Here is a 27234-nt window from a genome sequence, read left to right as displayed (position 1 = left end):
GGTGGCCAGTCTAGAAATACCAGTGTTTGCCTCCGAAGGGGAAATGGCTTTAGGGAGAAGCGAGAAGACTCTGCCATGCATGAAGTATCAAGTTCAAACAAATAAGCCAAGGTTAGCAAGTGATGTAACTGCTTCACAGGACTTCCAGGGCTCCATAGCCAGGGCTGTGGAGACGATGATGTAGAGACATAAATTGTGGGCTTCTTTCCTGAGGGCAGTTCTGTGGAGAGTCCCCTTGAGGACAGAGGCACATGAGTCATTACACCTGGGGTTACTAAACCGTCACTAAGCAGATGTAAAATGTGGACACTGAAGGGGAAGAAGGGGTGAGGGGAGACTCTCTCGGGCTACAAATCCTGTTTTCTGACGAGAGCTAGCCCAACAGCCGAAAGTAGGGAAACAAGGCACATTGATGCTTAGTAAGTGCTTGTCATGTGCTGGGTGCTCTTCCAATCTCTGAGCATATGCAAATCACCTTTCTCCCCACATGCCATGGAGGGGCAGAGCTGGTGCTTGTCCCCATTTTGCAGATGAGGAAAATGACACACAGAAGTGCTGTGTCCTCAGTCAAGGTTGCGCAGTGAGAAAAAGACAGCTAGTTGTTAAAAGGTTTTTCCTTAACCCTTGCTGAGGGTCAGTACATGCTGTGCTGTCCAGTGACGCACGTCGTCACTAACGCTCTTTTACAGCGCAGGAAACAGGCTGAAGGCGCTGCAGTGATTCGGTCAAGGCTACTCTGTTCAAGCCCCGTCCTGTCAAATCCCCGGTTCTTCCCGTGGCATCACACTGGTTGCCGCAGAGGATTTGGCTTGTTGTATGAGATACCTTTGAAGAAGCTGGATCCAAGATCACAGTAAGTGGCGTGCTCTGCAGCGTGGTAGGGAGGATTGAAAAGCAAGTTTCCTGAGAAGCAGCCACAGCCTAGGGACAAGCTAGAGGCCGCGCCGAGGAAGCAGGAGAAAGGCAAGCCCAGCGACAGATGCTCCAAATGTCCCAGGAAGGAAGCTGGGAGGCTAGAAGGCTTTTGCGTGCTGTAGAAAAGACTGAGGGTCAGAGAGGGATGAGGCAGGGCCAGGATCTGGGAGGGGCGCTCAATGGGTTTGGCTCAGTAGCTAAAAAAAAAAAAAAAAGGGCTGGAGAGATGGCTCAGAGGTTAAGAGCACTGTCTTACTCTTCTAGAGGTCCTGAGTTCAACTCCCAGCGACCACATGACAGCTCATAACCATCTGTAACGAGATCTGGTGCCCTCTTCTGGCGAGCAAGTGTACTCACCAGAACACTGTATACATAATAAACAAATCTTAAAAAAAAAAAAAAAGAAATCTGAGCACAGTTCAGAGAGCTGAAGGTAGACTACCAGGCCACAAGAACTCTGAGGCAAGTCTGGGCTACTTACAATCCTGACCATGTTGGTAAGGAAAAGCACAGTAGAGAGAAGGTTGAGAGGAAGCCAGAGAGCCTGAAGGGAACAGGAAATGAGCTGGAGTGTTTGCTTCCTCAGGACCAGGGACATGACAGGATCAAAGGACATTTGTGCTAGTATACTATTTTGTCCTAGAATGGACAGAAAGATGGAGCAGAGATCATGCTTGTATGCCACCACCATCACCATCACCACCACCACCATCACCACCATCACCATCACCACCATCACCATCACCACCATCACCACCATCACCACCATCACCATCACCACCATCACCACCACCACCACCATCACCACCATCACCATCACCACCATCACCACCATCACCACCATCACCACCACCACCACCATCACCACCATCACCACCACCACCACCACCACCACCACCATCACCACCACCACCACCATCACCACCATCACCACCATCACCACCACCACCATCACCACCACCACCATCACCATCACCACCACCACCACCACCATCACCACCACCACCATCACCATCACCACCACCACCACCACCATCACCATCACCACCACCACCATCACCACCACCATCACCACCACCACCATCACCACCATCACCACCACCACCACCATCACCACCATCACCATCACCACCACCATCACCACCATCACCACCACCATCACCATCACCACCACCACCACCACCACCATCACCATCACCACCACCACCATTACCACCACCATCACCACCATCACCACCACCATCACCGCCACCATCATCATCATTATCATTTTGAGACAGGGTCTCACTGTGTAGGTGCAATCAGACTGGCCTGGAACTCACTATGCAGACCGAGATCTGCCTGCCTCTGCCTTCAGTGCTGCAGCCAAAGGCATGTGCCACTACATCTGACTTGCCATGCCATAAATATTTATGAAGCCTTTCTGATTCCAGCCATTTGCTGACTTTTTGGACAATATTTTCCATTAGGACAGGGTTGTTTTGGTAAATGTGATGGCCAGTTAGCATCACCGAGTCATGTGTGAGGATCTCATAGAATGGCTGTCTTCTGTCTACGTGATTTACTAAAAAAGAGCACACTTCGCCTATTTACTAGGATCCTGGGTTGTGGGTATCAGACACTCAGCAACATTAAGCTAAAAAGGGTACCTTATCACATTTCCCTGGGACCCATGGGGCCCGGAGTCCACATGTATCCACGAAGGGTGAGGACTAGAAGTTCCTGGAAGCTGGCGGCTCTGCCCCTGCCTTTTCTTCAAGCATCTCCTCCTCCATTTGCACACACTCGGACAACAGCCCTCACAAGCGTGATTTTATATCTTCCTTGTTCAAGGGGTCAGCCAAGCCGAATGTATTAGCATTGTTTTCTTTCTGCAGAGAACACCACCAAAAAACAACTCAAAGGGCTTGATCTAATTAAGGAGTTTAATGGCTCACATAATGGAAAATTCTAGGCTTGCTGGATCCAGGTGGTCAGAGGTCACTAACAGAAGCTGCCTCTCCCTCCATTAGGAGCTTTCTCTACTGTTTCAGTTTTCTGGGGACCGGATTACCTACTGGACCACTGCAAGCTCCTCCCCTTCCCCAGCAGCCTGGTGTTCTGGGAGTGCAATTGGCCACAGGCTGGCTCTGAGCAAGCCTTGGCTTAGCTACTTTCACTTCCAATCCATGTGTGTTTCAGATGGAAGGTATGTGCCCAACAGCGAGGCCTGGGACCAGGGCCCAGGAAAATACACCCGAGACACAGAGCAGTAACAGCAACTGCTGTATGTGGTGTCCTGACAATTCCATCATCTTTTATAGATATCTATAAAACATCCTTATTTTATAGATGGAAAACAGAAGTAAGCCCGCACAGCTAATACAGTCTCCAACTTATAATAGTTTCACCTTACAGCAGTGTAAAAATGATGTGCATTTAATAGAAACCATACTTCGAGCTTGGAGCTTTTCCCAGACGGGTGATATATGCAGCGTCACTCTCCCCTGGGACGCTGACTCCGGCAGCAAGCTGCAGCTTCCAGTCCGCTGCTGGCTGCGGCATTCTGTGGTGTTAAACCGTAGGATGGTTATTAGGTTCAGGGTATTATGTACACTCTCAACTCAGAACAGCTTTCACTGACAATGCGCTTATGTGGATATAACCACTTTGTAAGCAAAGGGACATTTGTAAATTGTAGACAGGGAGCTGACCCAGAACTTGGGCCCTGGAAGCTGGGGTTTTGACCATTACCAGGAGAGAACTGCTCCAGGAGAACAGGAGATAGACCCTGGGCAGGCAGCAACAACAGAGTTCCACAGCAACTCGGAATTCTTCTACATAAGGCCTTGGGATGGACTTCCACCTCGGTGGGAGGTGAGAAGAGTAAGGGGTCAAGTTGTAGCAAAGTGACGGCGACTTCTGTGACTGCAAACATGGACGAGTTCCAGAAAACAAGGAGGACAAGAGAAGTGGCCTTCTCTTCCATTCTTGAAGTCGCTACATGATGGGAGTAGGCAGGCTTTGTCTTGTTGATAAAAATAGAAACCTGTTGCAGAGCTGGGGTGGGGGGGGGGCGGGGTGGGGGGGTGAGGGAGAGGATGGTTCAGTGGGTAAACCACCGAGTTGGGATTCCTCAGGACTAACCTCAGTGTTCCTACAGTGAGATAAGAGAAGACAGGGAGAGCCCCCTCCAGCCCCAGAAGCCTACAGGCCAGCTAAAGTGGCTTAAGTAGCTGTGGACAACAGTGACACCCTGCCCCAAGCGTGCTCGTGCGCGTCTACACACACACACACACACACACACACACACACACACACACACACACACCGGGAGAGAGCAAGCTTAAGCTATTGCGACAGGGAGGGAACTTTCCACTCATCTGTCCTCTGAAGTTTAATAACTGTGTCTTTGAATGAACTGAGAGTAGACAGAGTAACAGAGGAAAAGGTGGTTTTACTGTGTATGTAGGTGAACCAGAGGAAAGGAACAGAGCACCCCTAAGCCTTAAGGAATCTGGGAACCTAAAGACGCTCCTAGACTATAGGGAGCATCAGCAGTGCGGGCCTTCTTGAGGAAGGTGTTGAGAGCAAGTGATAAGAAGAAGGGAAAGTAGAGGCGCATAAACACCTCGCTACGCCCCAAAGCTCTCAAGAAACTGAAGTTGTCTCAGCGAGGTCCTGCCAGAAGTGTGGACTTAGCCTTGTGATGGAGACCATCTGGGCAGGACAGTAACCACTGGTGCTCTGGCGTTCCTAGCTGAGGAGCTTCCCAAGAGAGAGGCTACATGACCATGGGTCTCTTTTTCCTTTTTTCCTTCCTTTCTTTTTTGTTTTGTTTTTTTGAGGCAGGGTTTCTCTGTGTAGCCTTGGCTGTTTTGGACTCGCTTTGTAAACCAGGCTGGCCTTGAACTCACAGGGATCCACTTGCCTCTGCTGCCGGAGTTCTGGGACTAAAGGGGTGCACCACTACGCCCACGTTTCTTTTTCGAAAGAGCTATCCAAAGCGACCAAGGAACGAAAGAACCCCCAGTAACCACCTCAGTAGAAAACAGCATCCCCAGACTTCCCGCTTCAGGGTGGCCTTCCCTGAACCCCACGGCCAACAAACTGCCTCTGGCCTATTTGTATGCTAGCCTACCCCGAGTGTGCAGGAAGGTGGCTTGCCGTCACCCTGTGAAGGTGCACATCTGGAGGAGGCACCAAGTTTGCTCCCTGTGTGTTTTGTAATATCCCAGGAGAGGACCACAAAAAAGAAGCCAGGACAATTATTACATTTAGATAGACTTTAGAATCACTCGCAGACAATGCAAAAAACAGACCCTTTTGCCTATCCCCAGCAAGACTGAAAGTAAGGCCAGGTACAGTGGCTCATACACATAATCTCACCATTCAGCGAGCTGAGAGAGGGAGATTATCATGAATTCAAGACAAGGCCAGGCTATAGAGTGAGAGCCTGCCTGAAACAAAACCGAACAACCAAAATCCAACCAAACGAAGCTGTCAGTGAAGTGTCCTCTCCGTTCTTAAGTAGTTTAATTAAGGAGTTGGGCTCTCTTAGCTGATGCTAACACTGGCAGTCAACAAGGACAATAAAGAAATTCTTATAAGCTTGGTGGGTCTCCAAAAGAATTCCTACCTTGCCAAACAGCTCAACACCCACACTAAAACACTTACCTCACTTAAACTTCTCTCCTAGTCATTTTTTTATTTTGTATGTATCTCTTGAACTGCACATATGTTTGGGTACCATATGTATGGTTGATGCCTGCAGAGGTTGGGAAAGGGCATTGGGTTCCTGGAACTGCAGTCGTGCATGTTTGTGAGCCATTATGTGGGTGCTGGGTACCCCAACTCAGCCACTAAGTTGTCTCTTCAGTCCCCTTTACCTCACTTTTGAAGTCTCCTAGCTTGTTCACACCCCGTTCTGCTGCCACCTAAGGAACGCTGCCACATCCCCAGATCTCCATGTAGAGAAAAGAGACCCTGCTTCAAAACCAAACAAAACAAAAAACAAACAAACATCCTTGAGTGGTGAGAAAAGAGCAACTATGCAGCTCTGAGGCACTGTCACCTGTGACCTGATGGCCAGAGCAGTTTATGTGGTCAAGCATGAGCCGGTGACATGAGGAACAGCCCGTGAAGGGGCACTAAAGGCAGGCCTGCAGCAAGCCGAGCAACTTAAATATGTACTCACTCAAGTGCTCACTTTTTTTTTCAAGGATTAAAAACATCTCCCCCCAGATATTCAGAGCCGTTTGACCTCTCTTTAATGTCTATACTGCTATATAAGTTATATTTTCTTAAGCATGTGTGTGCCCTTTCTGAGCAGGTCGGTAATACTTAAAACAGTGGGCGCTAAGGAGAGGGCAAAAGGAATACCTTTTAAGTAGGTGTAATGTTACTGGAGAGCTTGGGAAGTTTTAAAGTCACCTACATGTGTATACGATCCTCCCCAGTGTGTGTTTTCACATTTTCAATAGAAAAATGGAGAACCGGGAGACAGAATGGGTAGCCAGATTCCTGGAATCTGGAGAGGTCAACCCATTTAATTTTTAAATGTTTTTCTGGATTCAAAGTATATACTTTTTTTGTGCCTAGTGCTGGGTCCCCAAAGGAAATAAATGAGACAGAAAATACACGAAAAAAAAAGGGATTTCTTTTTTTAATAACTGTGCATATCAATGGGGCTGTGATCTTTCTACTTGTGCATGTAAGTTTTCACTAATTAAATCAGATTAACTCTCTCAGTGGAAACAAAGTGAGATTTAATAATAAAAGGAAACAGGGAAGCTGAGAGGCCAAGACAGTACAGAGCCATGGAGCAAGTAACGAGAAAGAACTTACTAAGAGAAAAATGAAAAGGAAGAAAAGACCCAAACAGAAAACTCAGTAGCTAAAGTTTACTGGTCTCCACAGTTTACCCCCCTACCCATCCCTAGCCTTGGGCGGCCAGGTGCTAGAAATGCGGAGGTCAGACTCGCCCCCTGCCGGCCAGGAGGGGCGAGGGCAGCCGCGACTCGGCGGGGCCCGGCACGGGGAGACCCTCGGGGCCGCTTAGTACTCTACTTTGCTACGCGTCCTTGGAGCCAACTTCACCGACCAACTGCTCACTTTAAAAACGGAGATCATAACAAGAACTCAGCCGATGCAAGGGACCCACGCCCCTGAGTATTCGCCATCTCTTCCTTGCGCCCCAAGACTGTGGGGGCCCTACATAACACAGGAACGATATAGCCGGGGTCAGAGAAGAGTGGGATTACTGGAGTACCGGACCGGAAACGCCTTTCCCTCCCCGGAACCAGCTTCCGCTTGCCTTCTGCCAGTCTGGCCTTTTAAGGCGGAGCTTTGCGCAGCTGCAGGGAAGCCTTATGCGCTTGCGCGGCGCGAGTACCGTCTGGGAATCGTGAGTATTTGCGTGGAGGCGCAGCCGGGGGACCGCGGGCTTTGGGTACCTGGAGCCTCCTCCCTCCCTCCCGCCTTCCCTCCCTCCCTCCCTCCACCTGGGGGTCCCAAAGGAGTCCCTGAAGAGCCCCGCCCCCGTCCGCGGTGCGTTCCTGGCACTCTTTGGTGGGCGCGAGGAAGGTGCCTCTGGCCCCAAGGTGGCAGGGACTCCCTCAGCCCTGCTCTTTTCTCAAGCGTTGTCCCCCAGTATGGTTGACTCCGGTCTCAAGAGTGACTACTTGGCCGTAGCGAGACATCTAGGGTCAAAGGGCAGGGCGAACCGTTAAGGTCCAGCCTGAGTCTATCTTCTGCTCCGTCGTTCCAGCTGAACGTGGGGATGTAGCAGGAGGACCGAAAACAAACAAACAATAAAAACCCAAACGAACACCCTCCCCCCAAACAAACAAAAATAGAAAACAACATGCAAGCCGGGAGTGCTTCCACTCGTGTCCGGATAGGTCAGGTGCCCAGGGCCATCACTGTCACTTTGTGTACCTTTATGCATCTCCAAACCCAAGTAATACAGAAGCATGTGGGGCGCCGGTCACGGAGTTGGAGACTGTTTTCCCCCCAGCGGTATCAGTTGATAAGAACTCAGAGCCAATTTTCACTTTCCAGAAGACTCAGAGGAAAAGCTGTTGAAGTAACTGGATGTACCTCAACCTGTGTCTTACCTTGAACTTGTAGAATTGCTTCAACACCTTTTGTTTTGTTTTGTTTTGTTGTTGTTTTTTTTCGAGACAAGGTCTCTCTGTGTAGCCCTGGCTGTCCTGGACTCGCTTTGTAGACCAGGCTGGCCTCGAACTCACAGCTATCCGCCTGCCTCTGCCTCCCGAGTGCTGGGATTAAAGGCCCAGATTCAACAGCTTTTTAAAGTTACTTAAGATACAATGCAACTTCTGACCCCAGTGTCACTTGGGATTCTTTTTCCCTGACAGGCTTCAGCAGGGCGTTAGATTCAGAAAGAAATGGCCCTGGTACCTTATGAAGAGAACTCGGGCATAGGGCTCCAGAAACTCCATAACCCTCTTGCCACCTTCTCCTTTGCAAACCACACCATCCAGATCCGTCAGGACTGGAGGCAACTGGGAGTCGCAGCAGTGGTTTGGGATGCGGTAAGTCAGCACTGCAGGGCCTCTGAAAACCTCCGCAACCTTAAGCCTGCATTCTAAAAACAACAACAACAACAACAAAAAACTGATTGCTTTATTGAGATACGATCCACACATGCTCTCCATCGGGCTGTTCGGCATATGCATGGCAGTGCACCCATTACTAACACCATTTACAAGTGTTTCATGTCCCTTCGTCTCCTTTGGCCCCTAACATCCATTGCATTTTAAAAAGCTGAGGGAAGTGAAACGATTGACCAATAGTTAGTTGCCCAGTGATTATCTGAAGACTGAGAGGAAAGCAGGAGGTCTGGTTGCACTAGGCACTCACTAAGTTAGTTTCTAAAATACCTCAGAGAATGTGTAGAGACAGAGCCGGAAATTAACGTCATAGTTGGAAAAGATGATTGTGTTCTGCTTCTGATGAGTCTGACTTCAGATGTTAAATCAATGACTGGCATAAAGAAAAGACTCTTTGCTCATAGCCTATCATAGGGGAAAGGTAAAAAGTATGGGGTAGTAAGCAAATGCTCACTCACCAAGTAAAATTCCAGAACTTTTGGTGAAAACCTAACTCCTAATGCCCAGGGCCCCTGCTGGACAGTAGCTCAGCAGTGGGGCTCGGGGAGCTGTGGGCATTCCAGTCTTGCTTTCTAGCTTGGCTCAGAAACCAGACATTACCTTGGAGGAAATCAAAGATCATTAAAGTAATTGCTTCTAGAATAGTTTTGTAAACTTCTTGTAAATGTGCTGTGACACAGTTTAAAAAAAAAAAAGCGTTTTAGATGCAGCTGCCCCTTAGCCAGCTTGTACTTGAGGGGCTTTGGGCACATTGTGTCTGTGTTTGCTCTAGTAGGTTGCCTTGCAGTAGCTAAGTTCCTGTGTATTGGGAATTGTATTTTACAGGCAAGCGGGGAGGGAGGGAAGGAGGGAGGGAGGGAGGGAGGGAGAGAGGGAGGGAGGGAGGGAGGGAGGGAGGGAGCGAGAGCACGAATATGTTTGTCCTTGTTTGTTTCTTCCCACCAGATGTGACACCCTGAGGCTTTACAGCTCTCCAAACTCTCACCAACCTCAATGAGACTCACTTTGTGTTTTGACTCAGGCCATCGTTCTTTCCACGTATCTGGAGATGGGTGCTGTGACCCTCAGGGGCTGCTCTGCTGTGGAGCTGGGTGCTGGCACAGGGCTGGTGGGCATAGTGGCCGCCCTGCTGGGTGAGTGCAGTGGCCTAGTTCCCTCCCTAGTGGGCAGACTCAGAGGGGTTTCCTTGCAGTTTCCTTAGCAGAGAACGTGTGATTGGGATTCCCCTACTGAGTTAGCTTCTTTCTGGGTGTGGGTTGTGGGCTAGGTGCTGGCGCTGTCGGTCAGGGCGCTGCCAGGAATTCTCCCTCTTACCCTCTTACTCATGCTTCTACTGAGATCACCTTGCTGCCTTTGCTTTTATGATACAGACAATAGAACTGGACAGTAACCCTTGTGTACAGTTTCTTTGGCTTAAAATGCTAATTCCATACACTAACAGACCTAATCCTGTGAGGTAAATGGAGCACTGTCCTTCATTGTTGAGGAAACAGCTGGGCTTCCCCTTCTAGAGAGGATGGGTCCCTCTTTGAGACATTAAGCCACTTTCAGTCCTTATCAGCAGCGATCCAGGACTCAAAGCAATCTAGTCAGACACAGCAGCTCAAATGGAGGTTCTTTGCATGCTGCCTTCCTCCCCTCCCCCGCCCCATCTTCTACTATAAACATAGGCTTCCTGCAAAATTTTGTTGGCTGTTATAGAGACATGTTAGTGCATAAGTGTATAGTTGTAGTTATAGTTAATTTTGACACCTCATTTATTCCAGCTGTTTGAGCTTGCGCACAGCGTTTAACCTTGAACACTGACTTCTCCATGTATAAAATGGGGGTGGTGACAGCATTTGCTCCTCAGTGAGGTTGAGGATGGCCTAGCTTCCATCTATATGTGATTAGCTAGGTTAGCTCATTAGCTAACAAAAGATATTCTCCCTCCCTTCACCCCCCCTCTCCGTTAGCTGCTATTCTGGGTACTTGTTTTCTAGTGAAAAATCTAGGCCTGGGGGGTTGAAGAAGTCAGGCTATGGTTCTTCAAACACCATTTTAGAATGAAAGATAGCAATTGCTTCACGCGTCTATTTCTTAGGTTGAGGCTCTTGAGAAATGACGCCATAATTCATTGTTATTGTCCTTGACCCTTGCACAGTGCCAGCCACTGCAGTAGAGATGGCTTGGCAGGGATTAGCGTGTTGTGGTGACCAGCTGCTCTCGCACAGGACCTGAGTTTGTTTCCCAGCACCCACATCAGGTGACTCACAGTGACTGTAACTCCAGCTCCAGGGGATCCAGATCTTCTGGGCTCTGGGCACTTGTACTCACACATGCATGCACATACATACACATACACATAGTTAAAAACTAAAAAAAAAAAAAAAAAAAAAAGAACCAACCATATTAAAGACTTTTTGGAAATTATGAAAAATAAATACAAAAATAAAACTGAGCCAGATGTGGTGGTGCACACCTTTAATCCCAGCACTTAGGAGGTAGAGGCAGGTGGATCAATATGAGTTCAAGGCTAGCCTGGCCTACAAAGTGAGTCCAACACAGCCAAGGCTACAGAGAAACCCTGCCGCAAAAAACCAAAACCAACTAACTAACTAACTAAAACTGATGAAGCTCTATTTAAAATAATTATCATTTCAACAAGTCCTATTTGCATTTGATATATTTCCTTTCACTTTCTCCATCTGTATTTTACATAATCACAGCTGTCATTACAGTTATGTGTCTGTGTGTATCTGTTTCTACATGTGTGTACATCTTTATATGCCTGTCATAAGCATTTATGTTGCTGCATGACTTTGATACACAGTGTAAAATATTAAACTGGAGAAATTTTGATGTTAAAGATTTATTTATTTACACTTTATACAGTATTCTGCCCAAATGTGCACCTGCACACCAGAAGAGGGCACCAGATCTCATTGTAGATGGTTGTGAGCCACCATGTGGTTGCTGGGAATTGAACTCAGGACCTTTGGATAACAGCCAGTGCTCTTAACCTCGGAGCCATCTCCCTAACCCATAAAAACTGAAAGAAAAAAGCTTTAAAAATAGAAACAGAACTAAAACATGTATTGATTTGAAAACATTGGAAAGGGTTGATTGTTCCATTTTTAGAGCTCATGTTTGGTAGTCTTAGTCATTACCCCTGAATCTAGGGATTCCTTACAAAGTGCCAGCTGGGTCAGTGTGAGTGGCACACAGTGGACAGGCAGGCAGGTTGGCATTGTGGCTTACTTATAGTGTAAGTCTGGAGGGAAGGGCCAGTAAAGGCAAGTTACAGAAAAGGTGATGCTCTGCAGAGTGTTAGTGTTGAGTGTGAGGCTTTCTCAGGAAAAGAGCAGTTCCTGTGTGGGGTTGGGCTATGTAGTCACAGTGTCATCCTCAGAGCAGACCTGTGTCATGGTAGACTCAATCATGAGTTCTCAAGTGCTGACAAAGAGTTAATACATTTGCAAAGCTATGAATCATGGTGAGACTTTGAATCTAGCTCTGACTTTCAAACTTGGGGTTTTAGTTTGAAAAGCCCCTGAAATTTTATGCTAATTGGGAACTATTTGTAGATGGAAATAAAAATTAGATTTTGAAGATAGGATTCAGTAAGTTGAGTTGGGTCAGAGAATTTGAATTTTAGAAATCTGTGTAATTCGATGCCCACTTAAGTCTGGAGACCCCTGTCCTACAATCCCACGCTTAGGAAGATGTTCTCTGTTGACTTGCTGTCATTCTATTCCAACTCTCTGTGTTTCTGAAAACTAGCATCACTCCCTGGTTGGTTCCTAGTACCTCGAGCAGCACAAGATAAACACATTTCTTCTCTTTCCTCTTTGGTTCTGCGTTGGTATCAGTGTCCAAGTAGTCACCCAGGAGTTGAGGGATCGGCTGTATATTTAGTCTCATTCTTATAACAGCCCCAAGGGACAAGTAGACCGGCTTACTGTTCTCTTCATGTGGTGTAATGAATGGGACCACAGAGTTAATGGATTCAACCCCCAGTGAACGCGGTGGAGTCTGTCTTGACTGTGTCTCTGCTGCTGATCGGAGCCCTCACCATCTGTCCCCTGCATGACTACAGCCTCTTCCCACCTGGCCTTTCTGCTTTCTCACACTCACTTCCTGGAGGAGCTGCCAGATACTTATCTAAAATGTGCAATTAATTGATGCTGTGATCTGTGTTCAAACATGCCTTTCTCTCTGTTGCTGCGGACACATCCCAGGCTTCTTGGCAAGGCTTTATAATCCCATCCTACATAGCTTCATCTTCTGAGGATCAGAACCACACTGCGTATGCCTGGTGCCTTTTACCTTGAAGGGCCTTTTCTCCTTCCCCAGCTCATGGCTTTGTCTTACATGCAAGCTCAGGTTCCCCTCCTTTGGCCTCTCCCTCTCTGGCAGAATTCCTGCGGTTCTGCCTCCCACTGCACCACAGTCATTCTTAGCTATCTCTCACTCAGGAGACCAGGTGAGGGTTTTCTTGCTCGGCTTTGTCTCTAGCACATAGTATATGTTTGAATGTGTAATCAAAAGTAAAGCAGTGCTTATTTAAAAAAAACAAAAATAAAAACTAAAAGCTATGACAAAGGTTTACACATTGTTTTCTGTTCCTGAGTGACTGCACACTGTGATTTTACGAGGTCCATTTCCTTTGCTATTTAGGGACAATAGTATTAACATGCTTTTCTAGCAGCAGTATATCTTGCAGGAAACCATTTTATCACTGTCTTCTTAGTTGGTCCACCATCATGCCCTTCCTTACCTTACCTTATTCACCAGCTGTAGCCAACCTAGGTAACATTTAGCAGGTTTCCCTTCCAGGCTCTGTGCTAGCTCAGCTGAGTGTGGCTGCAGTGAGCACTGTGCTGGGTCACCCCTGGCTGGTGGTAGTCACTTAGATATTTGTAGAATTAGTAGACGTTAGGGTCATGTTCAGCTGATATGAAGATCCTATGCCAGCTCTGGAATATGTTAGTAGTCCCTAGTCGGTAGAGATCTACTTGCTCCCCTAGCCAGGATGGCCATTAGAGAAGCTATCGGAGTAAGTATTGAAGTGAAGCCGAAGGGAGATGACTCTGTGTCCTGCTAAGGAATACAAAGTCACACCAGGAAGGCTGCATGCAGTTTTCTTTACCAGAGGACAGGCATTGCATTCTGCTTATTGGGCAGCAACACTGTCAGTGAGTCATTACATTGGTAGGTCCAGGCTTGGGACAGCTTGAGTGTCTTGTTTTTCTTGGTAGCACCATCTGGAACTGTAAGCCTCAGATTTAATTGCATTCTCCCTTAGAGTTTTATCAGGATAAGGAACACCTGGTGAGTGGCCACTGGCAAGGTGGCGTTTCTCTAAAGCAGACGTGCTTTGGTTTGTATCGTCTCATCTTGAGAGTCATATTCTGCTTCTTGACTTTCCATTCTTGGATTTTACTGTATGCTGAGCCCTACTGATGTGAAATGAATCAAGTTGAGCGGTGAATGCTCATGGGCTGGGCCAGCTCTGCTTGGAGAATCTAGGAGCATCAGCTGTGTCACTCTGAAATTTATGGGAAACACGTTGGCCAATAGTAGGTGTGCCACAGAAGCAAGCTGAAGGCTTACACTCTGTATGCGGCATAAGAGTCCCATCTTGGTCTGGGTACCTGCCTGCAGAAGGGGTGGTGTTCTGCATAATAGCTGGGATATGTAGATATCGCCCTGGGTTTACCGGGCCCCACCCTCCCTCTCCACTACAGCTGTATGATATTCACCTTACTTTCTGTTTGTCCCACATTGTAGGTGCCCACGTGACTATCACGGATCGAAAAGTGGCATTAGAATTTCTTAAGTCAAACGTTGAAGCCAACTTACCTCCCCATATCCAACCCAAGGTTGTTGTGAAGGAGCTCACTTGGGGACAAAATTTGGAAAGTTATTCACCTGGAGAATTTGATCTCATACTTGGAGCTGATGTCATATACTTAGAAGATACTTTCTCGGACCTTCTTCGAACACTGGGACATCTCTGTAGCAAGCACTCCGTGATTCTTTTAGCTTGCCGAATTCGCTATGAACGGGATAGTGACTTCTTGGCAATGCTGGAGAGGCAGTTCACTGTGAGTAAGGTTCACTATGATCCTGAGAAGGATGTGCACATTTACAGAGCACAGAGGAGAGAGCAGAGGGAGGACTTGTAGTGACTTTACGTTCTAATTGAATGTGTCAGTCAAGGTCTTGCAGCTACAGCTCTGACCATGCTAATGACGTGGCAGACAGCAAACCTGTCTGACCAGAGCTGCTCAAGGGCAAAGCATATGTGTACTTTGCAGGCAAATTCATGCCTGTTAGTCATGATTCACTGACTGCTGAGCAGTAAATGTACATGTGAGGTTTGGCTGACGTTAAACTGGTGAGAAGTCAGTCATGCACTCTCAGCTGTATGGTGTTTGTCAGCGTTTCCTTTCTGCTAAGTGTTTTACTACATGTATTTCCTGAAATGTTTGTTTGGTCGGAGACTCTTGCTCTTTTTTGTGAGATAAGGCCTTACTGAAGCCCTGGCTGGCCTCAAGCTCACAGCCGTTCTCTGTCCTCTGCCTGTGAGTGCTGGGTTGCCATGTCACATGATTTACCACTTGGTTCTGGCACCTTGAGATGAGGATGAGTTTTCTAGATTTTTTTCCCCTAGATTTCAGGGGTAAGTATATAAGCAAATGAATGAATCAAAATAAAATTTTACATTTGAAATTACCTAAACTTGTGGCTTGAAATTTTCTTCCAAAACCATGCTTTTTTGTTTGTTTCAATTTTGCTGTTTCTCGGTGTTATTAGGTTTTTTTTTTCCCTGCCTCTTTTCAGTATGCCAGTTTTTAAAAGTTAAATCTCATTTTTTTCACAAAGGTACAATACTATCACACACTCGCTATCCAGAGCCCTGGTGGGCTGCAAGCTGCAGGGAGGCCTCTCATTTGTTTCCCCAGTGTCCAGTAAAATGTATATAGCCAAGTAATAAAGGCAAATTCCATTTAGAGGTCCTCAATGTTTTGCAGTGCAAGGGATCAAAGTGGTTTGCACACACTGGGCAAACACTAACCCTGAGTTGTTACACCCCTAGCCAGAGGCTATGGTTTGGTTTTTTCTGGGTAGACTGTGGAAAAAATTATCAATACAAGCTTTTCCTTTTACATTGAAATGTCTAACTAAAAGCTTAAGTAATTTAGACCATAGCATATTATAAAAAGCCAGACGAGGGGGAAGAACCAGAAGAAATTAGGGAGAGGCTGATTCAGCCTCTTCAGGACTTTAAAGAGGACATACACAACAGGCATTTGAGCAGTGAAGATGTTTAAAGAAGTGGATGAAATAGATAAGGAGAGAGAAACAAACTTAGTGATGCATTGGAAAGCTGATAGAAACCATCCTTAACCTACTTAATATAGTTTGCTTTGGTTTCTATTTTATCTGATATTACCATTGCAATATAGCTTTCTTTTTATTAGCATTTTCCTGATCTGCCTTTGCCCATCTTCCTAGTCTGAATCTGTTGCTGTTAGTGGGTTTAGATCTATCTCTTGTCCATATTTTACTGTTGATTATATGTGAACCAATCTATTCATCTCTAACTTTTTGTATTTGCCATATTCCTAATATTCTTGCAAAAAATAATAAAGGTTTTATAACTAGAAAAAAAATCCTGAGTAAAAAAATACTGTCAACATGGCATGCTAATTATTAGGGTAGAAGAGAAAATTAACAGACTAGAAGTCTGAGCCTTGTCTAAAACCATTTGAGATGCAGGTCAGCGCCAGCTTACTTGCTAGCATGCAAGAACCAAGGGTTCAATCCTCACATGCTTGGAAGACACCAGATGTGGGAGAGCCCTGACTAGTGTGAATACGGCAGTTTCAATTCCAGTGTCACAGAAACGTGTTTAAGGAAAAAAGCTAGACACAAGGTCATATATACATTAGGATTCCTTTTATTTGAAATATCTGGAATTGCCTAATTCACAGAAAGGAGATTATGGGTTACCAGAGGCAGGAAGAAAGGGGGGAAACTATTTAGTGGGTGTAGAATTTTATCCAGGTGAAAGAAATTCTTGTTGCATGGAAATAGTGGTTGCACAAATGTGTGAATGCAGTTATCAGTAAGTAGTTCACTTTAAATACAAGTTTGCTACTTGTATCTCAGTTAAAAAGCAAAATAATGTTCATTCCTGGAAATGAGCCTGCCTTTCACTTGATGTTAGTCGTTATCTGGTGAATGCTTAAATGTGGAGCAAATGCAGTATCTAACAGGCAAGATGGCACGGATGAACACAGCACTTACTTTCCTGGGCTTGACAACCAATTTATGGAAAGTGGTACCATATATGTCATTAAAAAATGCCTCAAGAGACAGATTGGGAGAAATTAGAAGTTCGGTTTGAGACCTGTGCTTTCCAGTAAGTGTAACAAACACATGAAAGTCTAGAATTCATTGCAAAGGAAAGGGTTACCAAGTTATTAGAAAGTTATTACAATTATATTCTTGGAGAAATGTTTTAGATTTTGAGAAAAAAAAAATACTTCTGTCACTCCAGTTCTTAGAAGTGTGTCCTCAAATGAATGTCAAATGACAGCCAGCATGTTGATAGGCATTTTCATTTTTACATAGCATACAAGTAATGTGATCATTGGACTGAACTGCTTGACACAACCCTGGCTTACACCTCTTGACCTCATAAAATCCATACCATCCTTGCACTTTTTAAAAGAAGGAGTATATGTTGTTCTGGCTATCCTGGAACTCACTATGTAGACCAGGGTTGCTTCTGCCTCTCAACCAGGTTCCATTCTTTCACTTAAAAAAAAAAATGTTTTAGTATTTCAGTAAGTGTGGTTGCTCTGCAGAAGGGAGAAACATGAAGTCCTCGTCACCTGTGCCTCAAGGCCACATTTGACAATGAGGAAACACTACACAGCTTAGGAATAAACAGGTAACTTTTTGCCAGTACCAGAGCTTACTTCAGAATATTACAGGTATCTTTTATTCTTAGCTCTTTGGCAGTGGTAACCACACCCACCCGAGTCCCCTTGTTTGTTTTTACCCTTCACACCTTCCCCACAGGATCTCCACTGGATAACCCAACCCAGCCTTTGGTTTTGCCTCCTGTGTCCCTGAGTCTGGCCTTACAAGAGCATGCTATTGGTATCCTCTGTGTTTTATACAATCACATAATTCAGAATAAAGGTGATCCAAGAAGGTACGATAGTGTTTGCAGCGCACACACACATTACCTAACTGTAAGCAGGACACCAGCACTTGTGAACCTTTATTTTAGGTCACTGCTCAACCATACTGAAAAGTGCTTAAAATAAGGAGTTAGTAAAACTGACTATTTAGATGTGTGAATTACAATTTTCTGTTGCTAAGCAGTAAAAACTTGTGATACATTCAATGCAGTCTTTGCTCATTTGACAAAACTAATAAACTCAAGTCCAAGAAAATAAGGGTAAACGTGTACAAGCTAGAAAAAAACAAAACAACCCAGGCCCAAAAAAAGAGACTTTTACAGAGTTTTTAAAAGCATGTTTATGTGACTGCACATAAATGTCTGTGTAAAAAGGGCATTATGACAGTTGATACCACAAAGATTACAGTAAGAAAAGCACTTTATGACAATTATTTCACAAATTCACAAGGATCACTTAAATATACAAAGCAACTGCTACCATTCTGAACACAAAGCAGCCAGTATGTACATAGTGTTAATAAAATGCACGGTATCTTGGTACTTTTATTCTTCACACATAAAACACAAAAAGATTTAGATAAAAAATTTTAAACAGGGCTATTTCTAGATTGTGGGGAACTCTATTAGAAATGTATTTCCCTCCTCATAGTTGTTTGTACTCAACTCCAATAGAAACATCAGAGGTAAGCTGACACCCTACCCTGCTTTGTGCTGACAGTTCTGGGGAGGTATTCTCAACTCCAGTACTCAAGGAAAAACCAAATCGCCAAATATGTTCTAGGCCTTCCCTAGTTATTTTGTTTTTCAAAAGTTTCAAGTGACATGTCTAGTTTGGAAACAATCCCTTCCACTGGGGGCATTTTAACTGATGTGTACAGAGCAGTTGAAGACAGCTGTACACAGGAAACTGCGAACTAGCATACTTCTTCACCATCCTAATAAGTCTACATGCACAGAAAAATGTTGACAAAATTTCCCACTTTTAATATAAATAATTTTATTACATACACATTGAAGTGGCACCTGGGTAAAAATACGTCTATAAAGCATTTACCAATTCAATTTTAAAAAACATAAGAAAATAAAACCTTCCAAATATAATAAATCATTTCATGTGGCTAACATAGATCATGATCGGTGTGATCTTTCATCCCTACTGGATTTTTTTTTTAACATTTCAGACTTACTCTCATCTCAAAGATGTCCCTCAGACAGAAGTTTAGAAATGTTATACTTTTATGGGCAAGTAGTAAACCATGCCTGGGAAAGTAGGAGTTTCCTACTGTTTGGCCCTTCTCAGGTACTTCCTATAGATTATTCATCTTCCTTTTGCTCGCTGGTAACAATTTCACATTTACCCAGCCGGGACCTGCTCCCACAGTACCAGGACGGCGGCAGGTCAGCCTGCATTTGCTCTGCCTGTTCTTATACTGCCAACCTGCTTCCCAAACTTTGCTTTCTTATTTATTTTTTTAATTTTTCTTTTTTTAAAAAATAAATTTCAAGCTAAAACACCTGAAATATATAATTCCTCCATTCAAATGTTATCTGGTCCTTGTTAAAGTTTGTCTGCCCCTGAGGACACATACAAAGGCTTAAAACTACATTCACAAATCAGTAAGCATATCATGAGCAGGTGAGTCAGCCGGAACTTCAGCACCCTGTTTGATTTGTTTGAAATTCTTCCATACTGACTCAACTTCATGATACGTTCAACCCCTCAAGGATTATATGCCTCTCTTGGCCATTGATTCTAGAAAGTCAAGGAAACCAGTTCCTAGTACATAACAGTGACTGTTAACTTAATTAACATTGAAAGTAATCAAGACACACACAAGCCACCCAACAGAAACTCTAGTTGTGCTTTGTGCAACTCCGTGAACAGGTTTATTCTACACCAACTCACCCACAGGCCTAACAAAGCATACTTTAATTCCCCCCAAGCTGAAACCGGCCAAGTTTAGGCAGCATTTCTCTGAAGCCAACAAAACCTAATTAAAATAACGTGGTAACGATGATCACATGGATTCCTGTGATGACAACAAGTTGATTGCTTTAACAAAGTTTGTAATATTCTGTTTTTTTCCCCAAACTATAGAGAATTAATGTTGGGATAAGGATGAAATTTAAAATTCTAAGTATTTTTTCCTTCAGTATTTGCTCATGGTGAAAAAGTCTCAGCTCACCTTTTAATTAATTGGACTAGTCAAATCTAATTCCCAGATACTTAGCTTTTATAACTTGCTTAAGACTAACTATGATATTGTAATCAACAAAAAGCTCCCATAACGGAGTCATGATTTGAAGAGAGGAGGAAGACAAGAGGGTCAGCCAGTTAAGAGCTCACTGGTGGGGGAATATCCCATGTTGCTGATACCCAAACTGGGTCATTTTTAAAAAAAGTGCAAGTTACACCAAACATTTACAAAGAATTTATGTAACTACAACCCCAAGTAAATATACAACCTTTGTATTGGGCCCCAGGGAATGGTATGCCAAGTTTTCAGTGCTACAAAGGCAAAACAAAAGCCTCTGGAAGGAACTGAAAATGAAGCAGCTATTGGTAGAGAAACCAACTCGTGTTAGTAGCTGACTGGAGTCGGCAGAGAACTAACGCTTCCTAACAGGAAAGAAGACATTTAGACTGAAGTCACTTCAAGTAAGTAAAAGCATTCCTGGTTTTTAAGTGTATGTTTCTAAGCCCCGATCTTTGCATGATTCCATGTCACCCAGATGGTGGAAGACAGCAGGGAGGAGCCCCGAGAGGCAGACTACCTCCAGCCAGATGACTTCTGCTTGGGCAGCCTGCGTGGCTACTTTTGTGCTTTAGACACTAGCACTGCTGCTGACCTGTCAGCAAAACACACTTCCTGACAAAAACCCCTGTTCAAAAATGCGTCGTTGCCCAATATGGTTCTTGAAAAAAAAATCTTTTGAAAGCTATTTTCAAAATGTTATTACCAATGTTATAGCTGCCAGAAACAAAGCAGGGGGAAAAAGAAAGCTTTGGGGGTTAGTTTTCAAGTGACTGGTAACATACCCAAAAGCATCAAGCCAAAAAATAAAAAAACCTAATAAAAAACCAGAAGAAAGAATAAAACCCAGTTATGAGTATTGGAGTAATACAGTCACTGAAACACCAGAAGAGATGCAGGAGAATGCGCAGTGTGGAATTTCATCTGACCTCAATATGCTATAACACTCAGCATTCCTGACACACTAGCTCTCAGAGCGTTTAGATGATGTATGTATGTATATATGTACATATATTACAAATGCCACTTCCCTACCCATTCTATAACATCTAAACAAGCACAGCACCTATGACAAAATGATGGTTGCTAATACGGTACTTGCTTTTGATAAAGAACTTAAATTGTATCTTATCAATTTTTTAAATATGAACATATTGGATCTAGCCCTTTCTAAACCACTTTCAGTTAAACACTATCAAAGCTTGAAAACTCAGAAGAGTAATATATCAAAAATAAACCCGCCCCATTTCATTTTTATTAGAGTTAATCTGTACTATAGATAAAAGTGCCACATGGCCCTATATATGCAAAGTGAGCAATACCAAACTTGCTATTTTCTAGGCAAATCAGTAGCATATGTACAGATTCCTATGACAACATTTTCATTCCCTTTTGGCCAATATGAAGAGAAAAACATCACTGGTAATGTGGCCACATACAATCTTGGATATAAGAGTTTTTAAAAAATTATGTCATTTTTTAAATAAAGATTCTCCACACAGCTCAAAAACAGTTTTCTCCCTAATTCTCTCTTTATTTAAAAAAAAAAAAAAAAAGGCATTAAAGAGGCTTGATTTCTTTCTCTATAAACTGAAATTTTCAAGTCAGACTTAGCAACACCATGTATTTCTCACCTTATTAAGTAACTGGCTTCAAACCAGTACAGTTATGCCCCAGGGATAAAGGGCCAGGCCTCTGTAAATTATGATCCATCCAACTAGTGTGATTGAGACTGCCTTAGTTTGTAAAGAATTAAGGAGATCAGTGATTTCTTAATTATGTAGGCAGTCTCAACTTTTGAAGATAGACACTTAAAAAGATTACAACTTCAAAACACTAGGCAACTTTTCCACTTGTGACATTTGAAATGCTCAATCTGACATCTTAATGTGAAATAATTCCAGTTTGTCAACAGATTTATGACTTTGCTTCATTTTTGTTTCGCCAAGTTTAGCAAACGATACGTCTACATGCTGGTGTACAGACAGTTTTATGCTATCTCTTTCCCAGTTAGCTCAGCAGGACAAACATCAAACTTTAGTCGTTTGAAAGCCTTCTTGAGAATCTGGTGAACTGTCCAAACATAAGGATTACATCACTCAAGTCTTAGAATGATGCTCCTTCACAAACTGTTCATCCTTGAAAAAAGACAATGGTTTGTTACAAACAGTGTATAACATTTATAGATAGTAACCTAAAGTCTTATTTTTAACCATGGGCCAAATATCTGCTCCTCGATGTATAGTGACGTTGAACCCAGCTCTCTTACTACCCCACAGGCACACACAACCCCCTCCTGAGTTCAGCTCAGTAACCCAACATGCCAGCCTCCACCTTCCTCACCGTTGTCTTTTAAAGAGTTAACTCTTAGATTTTATCAGACTTAATGAATAAAAGTAGTTATCACTAAGTCTTATCAGAAACAATGTTATACATAAATGCAGACTGAGTCAGGATTTAAGTAGGGAGTATCTTTAGAAAGAGAACAGCTACACAAGCTACCGTACCACTTATTTTTTTTTTTTTTTGAGAAAAAAAAAGTTTTGCCAAATATTGTACCACAGCAGACATTCTAATGCCTGAGTGTCCTTTTCTTGTGAGCATTTAACACAATGTTTTAGAATTACATCCTTGTAACTTCTTTCATTTAAAAAAATTGCAAGAGATTTTCTGATAAAGTATGTGAACGTGGAAAAGGCTGTCAATTTAGTGCTCTACTTGGACATCTTGAAAACTCTGTTGTTGGTGGCACAACGCAAATGCAACAGTGAACCAGAAATAGCTTTTTGGGTAAATGAGTGACAATGTAAGGATTTTTGAAAGCAAGGAAAAAAGCTTTTATTTATTAAAAACCTTGTTTTATATATATAACTCAAGAAGCTGGCTTCCTGGCCAGCACCTGCTCACTACGATTTAATACTAGCCAAAATAAGCTTTATGCTTTGATTTTAACTTAACTCAAAATTCAAATACCATGCTTTTCATTCAGTTGGTTACTTCTTTTAATGTATTCAAATTGCTGAACACACAGAACTGAATTAAGAAGCAACAACTGCCCTACATAAAAGCTGTGGCTAATACAGAATGTTTCTCAGAACCAAGGACAACTTTCAGTCAGTATTGAAAAAAGAACATACATAGTTTACTCCTCAACACTGAACTAAGATCCTTATTTAGAGGGCATGTCTCTGAACAGTTTTACATAATTCACAATGTAAATGTCAAAGCATCAATTTGGCAATCAACACTTCGTCATTGCACCTTGCTTACTTCCTCATGCGTCCCACACATTACTGCAGCTCAAGAGGCTAGGTAACTTTATGCCTAAGGCAACTATGGAGCTCAGCACAAACCTTGAAGTCATTAAAAAGAAAAACAACAAAACAAACCTAAAACAAAAATTAAAAAAGCCAAGATTTCATTTTCCTCATTTCCCCCGACAATGTACAAATAAACAAATGATTACTTCTTGAGGATGGTAGATGGGGCAGACGTCTCTTCGTGATTCCTGGTGCTGCACATTTCTTGAGGGAGAAGTGAAGTAGTTGTTGGAGCATTCACAGTTTAATGCAAAAGCAGAAACGAATGAAATTCTGTAGTTGCTTTCAGGCAGTTTTGCGCATAGAAAAAAAGAAATGTTTAGAAAATAAATGTTTATTTTGTCTTTCTGGCTGTGGCCAATCCAGTCCATTTTCCACCAAAACAGGTGAAAATTTAAATCTCAAATTAATCTGATTTGTGGCAGTAAAGGTCCTTAAGTGCTTTTAGCTCCTCAATCAATGTCTTGTTTTGGTTTTCAAGCACTGCCACTCTGTTTTCTAAACATTTCACATATTCTTTCTTCTTTCTACGACATTCTCTTGCTGCTTCCCTTAAAATGAAAACACACACAAAGTTTATGTTCATGAATTTCGGTTTTAGAATAGAATGTTTTCTAGAGAAGCAGCTGAAAGGAACAAATGGTCAGTATTGTACACACAATAAATGCTACTGAGGTTGCCTGACGGGATGGCACATAGGTAACAGCGCTTGTTGCTAAGCAGAACAACCTGAGTTCTACCCTGAGTCCCATATAGTAGAAGGCCAGACCTACTTTTTTCTTTACATATGGGCTTGTGTGCACGTGCACAAAAGTGAGCGCTTGTGTGTGACACACACTCCCCACCCACGTAAAAGCTACAGATGAGGGCCTATGTGGGTGGGGAGGTGGGAACAGGCAGATCCCACGCTCTCTGGCCTGCTAGTCTAGCAAATCAACGAGCCCTGGGTCAGTAAGAGAACTGTGTAAGCAACAAGATAAAGAATGTCACCCTCTGGCCTTCGCATTCATTTGTGTAAGTATTTAAGACCCGCATACACATCCATGCACACGCACATCTACAATATGCAGACACCTTTTCAAAAGATAAATCAGAAGACAAATTTTTAAAAAAATATATCAGATAGGAATAAATATTTTAGGGTTTGTTGGCATATGAGCACATGTACGGACATATATAAATGAAGTTGATTCTACCTCAAGATTTGATCCAGGGTACACAGTTTGCTAATTCCTGATCTAAACAATAAACAAACATAAACAAACAAGTCAGCCAGTCAGTCACCAGGGAGGGGGCACGGTGGTGCACGCCTGTAATCCCAGTACTTGAGAAGGCAGAGGCAGGCAGATTGTTGTGAGTTCGAGGCCAGCCTGGTCTACAAAGCAAATTCAGGACTGGCAAGGCTACAAAGAGAAACCCTGTCTCAAAAAACCAAGTAACCCCCAGGCACTGTGTTAATTGTATGTTCTCAGGAAGACACCTACTTCAAAAGACAGAGGTATGTAAGAATCAAAAGGCTGGTGAAGGATATACTCTGTCAATACTAATCAAAAGGAAATTAATATCAAAAGCATATTTAATCTTGATTGTAATTTGGCTGGATTGAGAGAGAAAGGGAAGTAAAGGGTTCTTTCTTACAGTAAGACTTTTTTGGAGACAGGGCTTCTCTATGTAACCCAGATCTGCCGCTCCTACCTCAGCTTCAAGCACAGTCATTACAGGCATGCGCTACCACACCTGCCTGTTAGATAGCATCCTACTTACTTACACAGGGATTGCCAATTGTGCTCTGTTGCTGGGTGTGTGGGGGCAGGGGGAGGGTTGGCTACATCATAACCATGCTCATCTGCCTGTGAGGAAATATCTAGAGATCATTAGAACACAAGGACTCAGACTTAATGCTTCCACTCACTGATGGACTCAAACAGACTAGCACTGCGGAGAGTAGGGCATATACGGAGAAAGCGCGCTTCTGGGCATGCCTCTGAACAACAGGGCGTGGGTCTGAACCCTGCCCGTTACTCCTATCTGCCATGAAGTGGGCAGCCTCAGCCACATGCTTGTGCTGGCATAATAGTTTGTATCAGCTCAGGCCTGAAGCAATGCATCTAGCTGACAAGGCACTTAAGCCTCTAATCTACAAACTTAAATTTTTCACAGGTATTTTTCAACGCAACATAAAGTCCCAGGCATGAATTCCCTTCTGTGGAGCAGGCCTCACAGGAATCAGCGCTCCTTTATACTCACGCCACTACTGCAAACCCCTGTGGGCACATCTTGCCCAACGGAATGGTACTGTAGGGTGCATGGATGGACAATGTGGCTTCTAGAAGCCGTGGGTTATTAAATAAAAGTATCAGTACAGTGAGATACCTCCGCACAAATTACTGGTCAGGTAGTCCTAAAAGCTTCCCAACACAGGCTATCACCATTACTCTTAATGACTTAATATACTACTACCTGGTGTCACACTACTGGTAAAAACTCAGTACACTTTAGTTACTGGACAGAGAAAAATCGAGCCAGAACTGACCTAGAAACTTGCTCTCTGTTGGCTGACTTGTACCACGCCGAATGGTGCTACTCTGAACACTTCAGTGGGCTTTCCCACGGTAGACCCTGCATGCTACAATGCCACCGACCTGGCAAGATATGCCCACGGGTATGTGAAAGGATAGCATGACTGTTACATAGGAGGGCAACAAATTGCTCTCTGACTGGATTCAAAGCCTGCTCCACAGGAGGAAATTCACGCCTATTACTGTAAACATGCTCAAATGCCCATGGCTTGGGAGGATGTGGTCCCTAGACAGGGACTGGAATATGTTTGAAAACCTAGTCCTGTTGTTTTGCTGAATAGGCACATATTGTTAAATTGCCTTCCAAATATTTGTTCATACCCATAGACTAGTGCTGTTCATAACCTGTGTCTGAGTGTGTGCAGCAGTCAACATAGAGGCTCCAAACAGAGCGAAGTGTTATGAATTGAGAGCTTGTGCTGGAGTGTGGGGGAGGGGAGCTGTCACTTACTGTCTTAGATACAATGTAACCACTGCACTCAGGAACTCACAGCATCCACAGACCTTCCTAAGATCAAGCTAATGTATATAATTGTGCTCTGGTTGCATAATAGTTCAGATGACAGAAAGTTGAAGGAAGGGTATTTGGAACTCTCCCCCACTCCCCAAGACAGAGTTTTCATTCTACTGTAAATCTAAAAGTATTTTCAATAAAAGTTTAAAAATTATATGCTAAAATGTGTATGTATTTACATAAGCATGCACTCACATACACAGAACAAGGCAAGATTTTAATATTTTAGATGAAGTAATTAGAGGCAGTTAAAATTTTTGCTTATGCTTTTGAAGTTATTTATAATAAGCATTTTTACTTGTATCTTTAAACTTGTACGGATTTGAAAAAAATGATGTTAATATTTTTGGTAACCTAATTTTTGTCTTACATTCTAATCACAATAAAAATAAGATTTATTGGGCTGAAGAGATGGCTCAGAGGTTAAGAGCACTAACATTTTTGCTGTTCTTCCAAAGGTCCGAAGTTCAGTTCCCAGTAACCATATGGTGGCTCACAAACATCTATAATGTGATCTGATGCCCTTTTCTGTCATGCAGGCATACATGCAGGCAGAGCACTGTATACATAATAGCTAAATCTTAAAATACAAAAACAAAAAACCCAAGATTTATTTTTAATGACAAATTGCATATAGTTGGATGGAAGCACCTAATACCAATTTCTTTTTTCTTTTTCTTTTCAAGACAGAAATGGTTTCTCTGTGTAGCCTTGGCTGTCCTGGCCTCACTCTATAGACCAGGCTGGCCTTGAAATCACCGAGATCCGCTTTGCCTCTGCCTCCCAGTGCTGGGATTAAAGGCGTGTGCCACCACGCCCGGCCTCAAATT

At 43.6% G+C, this 27234-nt stretch overlaps 2 protein-coding genes across 11 annotated transcripts in view; one reads left to right on the top strand and one right to left on the bottom strand.

The window, feature by feature from the left end:
* The window catches only part of METTL21A (methyltransferase 21A, HSPA lysine), a 76216-nt gene extending 60965 nt beyond the window's left edge, over positions 1-15251 (top strand). Inside the window, exons 1-4 of one of the 3 annotated variants that reach the window (XM_084779310.1) lie at positions 7171-7300; positions 8277-8453; positions 9553-9664; positions 14304-15251. In XM_084779310.1, coding sequence (XP_084635436.1) covers positions 8307-8453; positions 9553-9664; positions 14304-14701 — 657 coding nt within the window. In that variant the 5' untranslated portion in view covers positions 7171-7300; positions 8277-8306 and the 3' untranslated portion in view covers positions 14702-15251. Of the gene's footprint in view, positions 1-7170; positions 7346-8276; positions 8454-9552; positions 9665-14303 lie in introns of those variants that run through there. The other 2 variants (XM_084779311.1, XM_084779312.1) reach the window with 2 other exon arrangements.
* A 2548-nt stretch (positions 15252-17799) lies between these two features.
* Positions 17800-27234, bottom strand: part of CREB1 (cAMP responsive element binding protein 1) — a 60383-nt gene continuing 50948 nt past the window's right edge. For 7 of the 8 annotated variants that reach the window (XM_084779302.1, XM_084779301.1, XM_084779303.1 and 4 more), the window contains one exon: positions 17800-23862. In XM_084779302.1, coding sequence (XP_084635428.1) covers positions 23718-23862 — 145 coding nt within the window. In that variant the 3' untranslated portion in view covers positions 17800-23717. The remainder of the gene's footprint in view (positions 23863-27234) is intronic. The other variant, XR_014778709.1, reaches the window with a different exon arrangement.

Source organism: Acomys minous (genome assembly GCF_964271855.1).
Source record: "Acomys minous genome assembly, chromosome: 4".
In the NCBI taxonomy this organism is placed as follows: Eukaryota; Metazoa; Chordata; class Mammalia; order Rodentia; family Muridae; genus Acomys; species Acomys minous.
The sequence above is the reverse complement of the archived record's forward strand: the minus strand, read 5'-3'. Positions and strand labels throughout refer to the sequence as shown.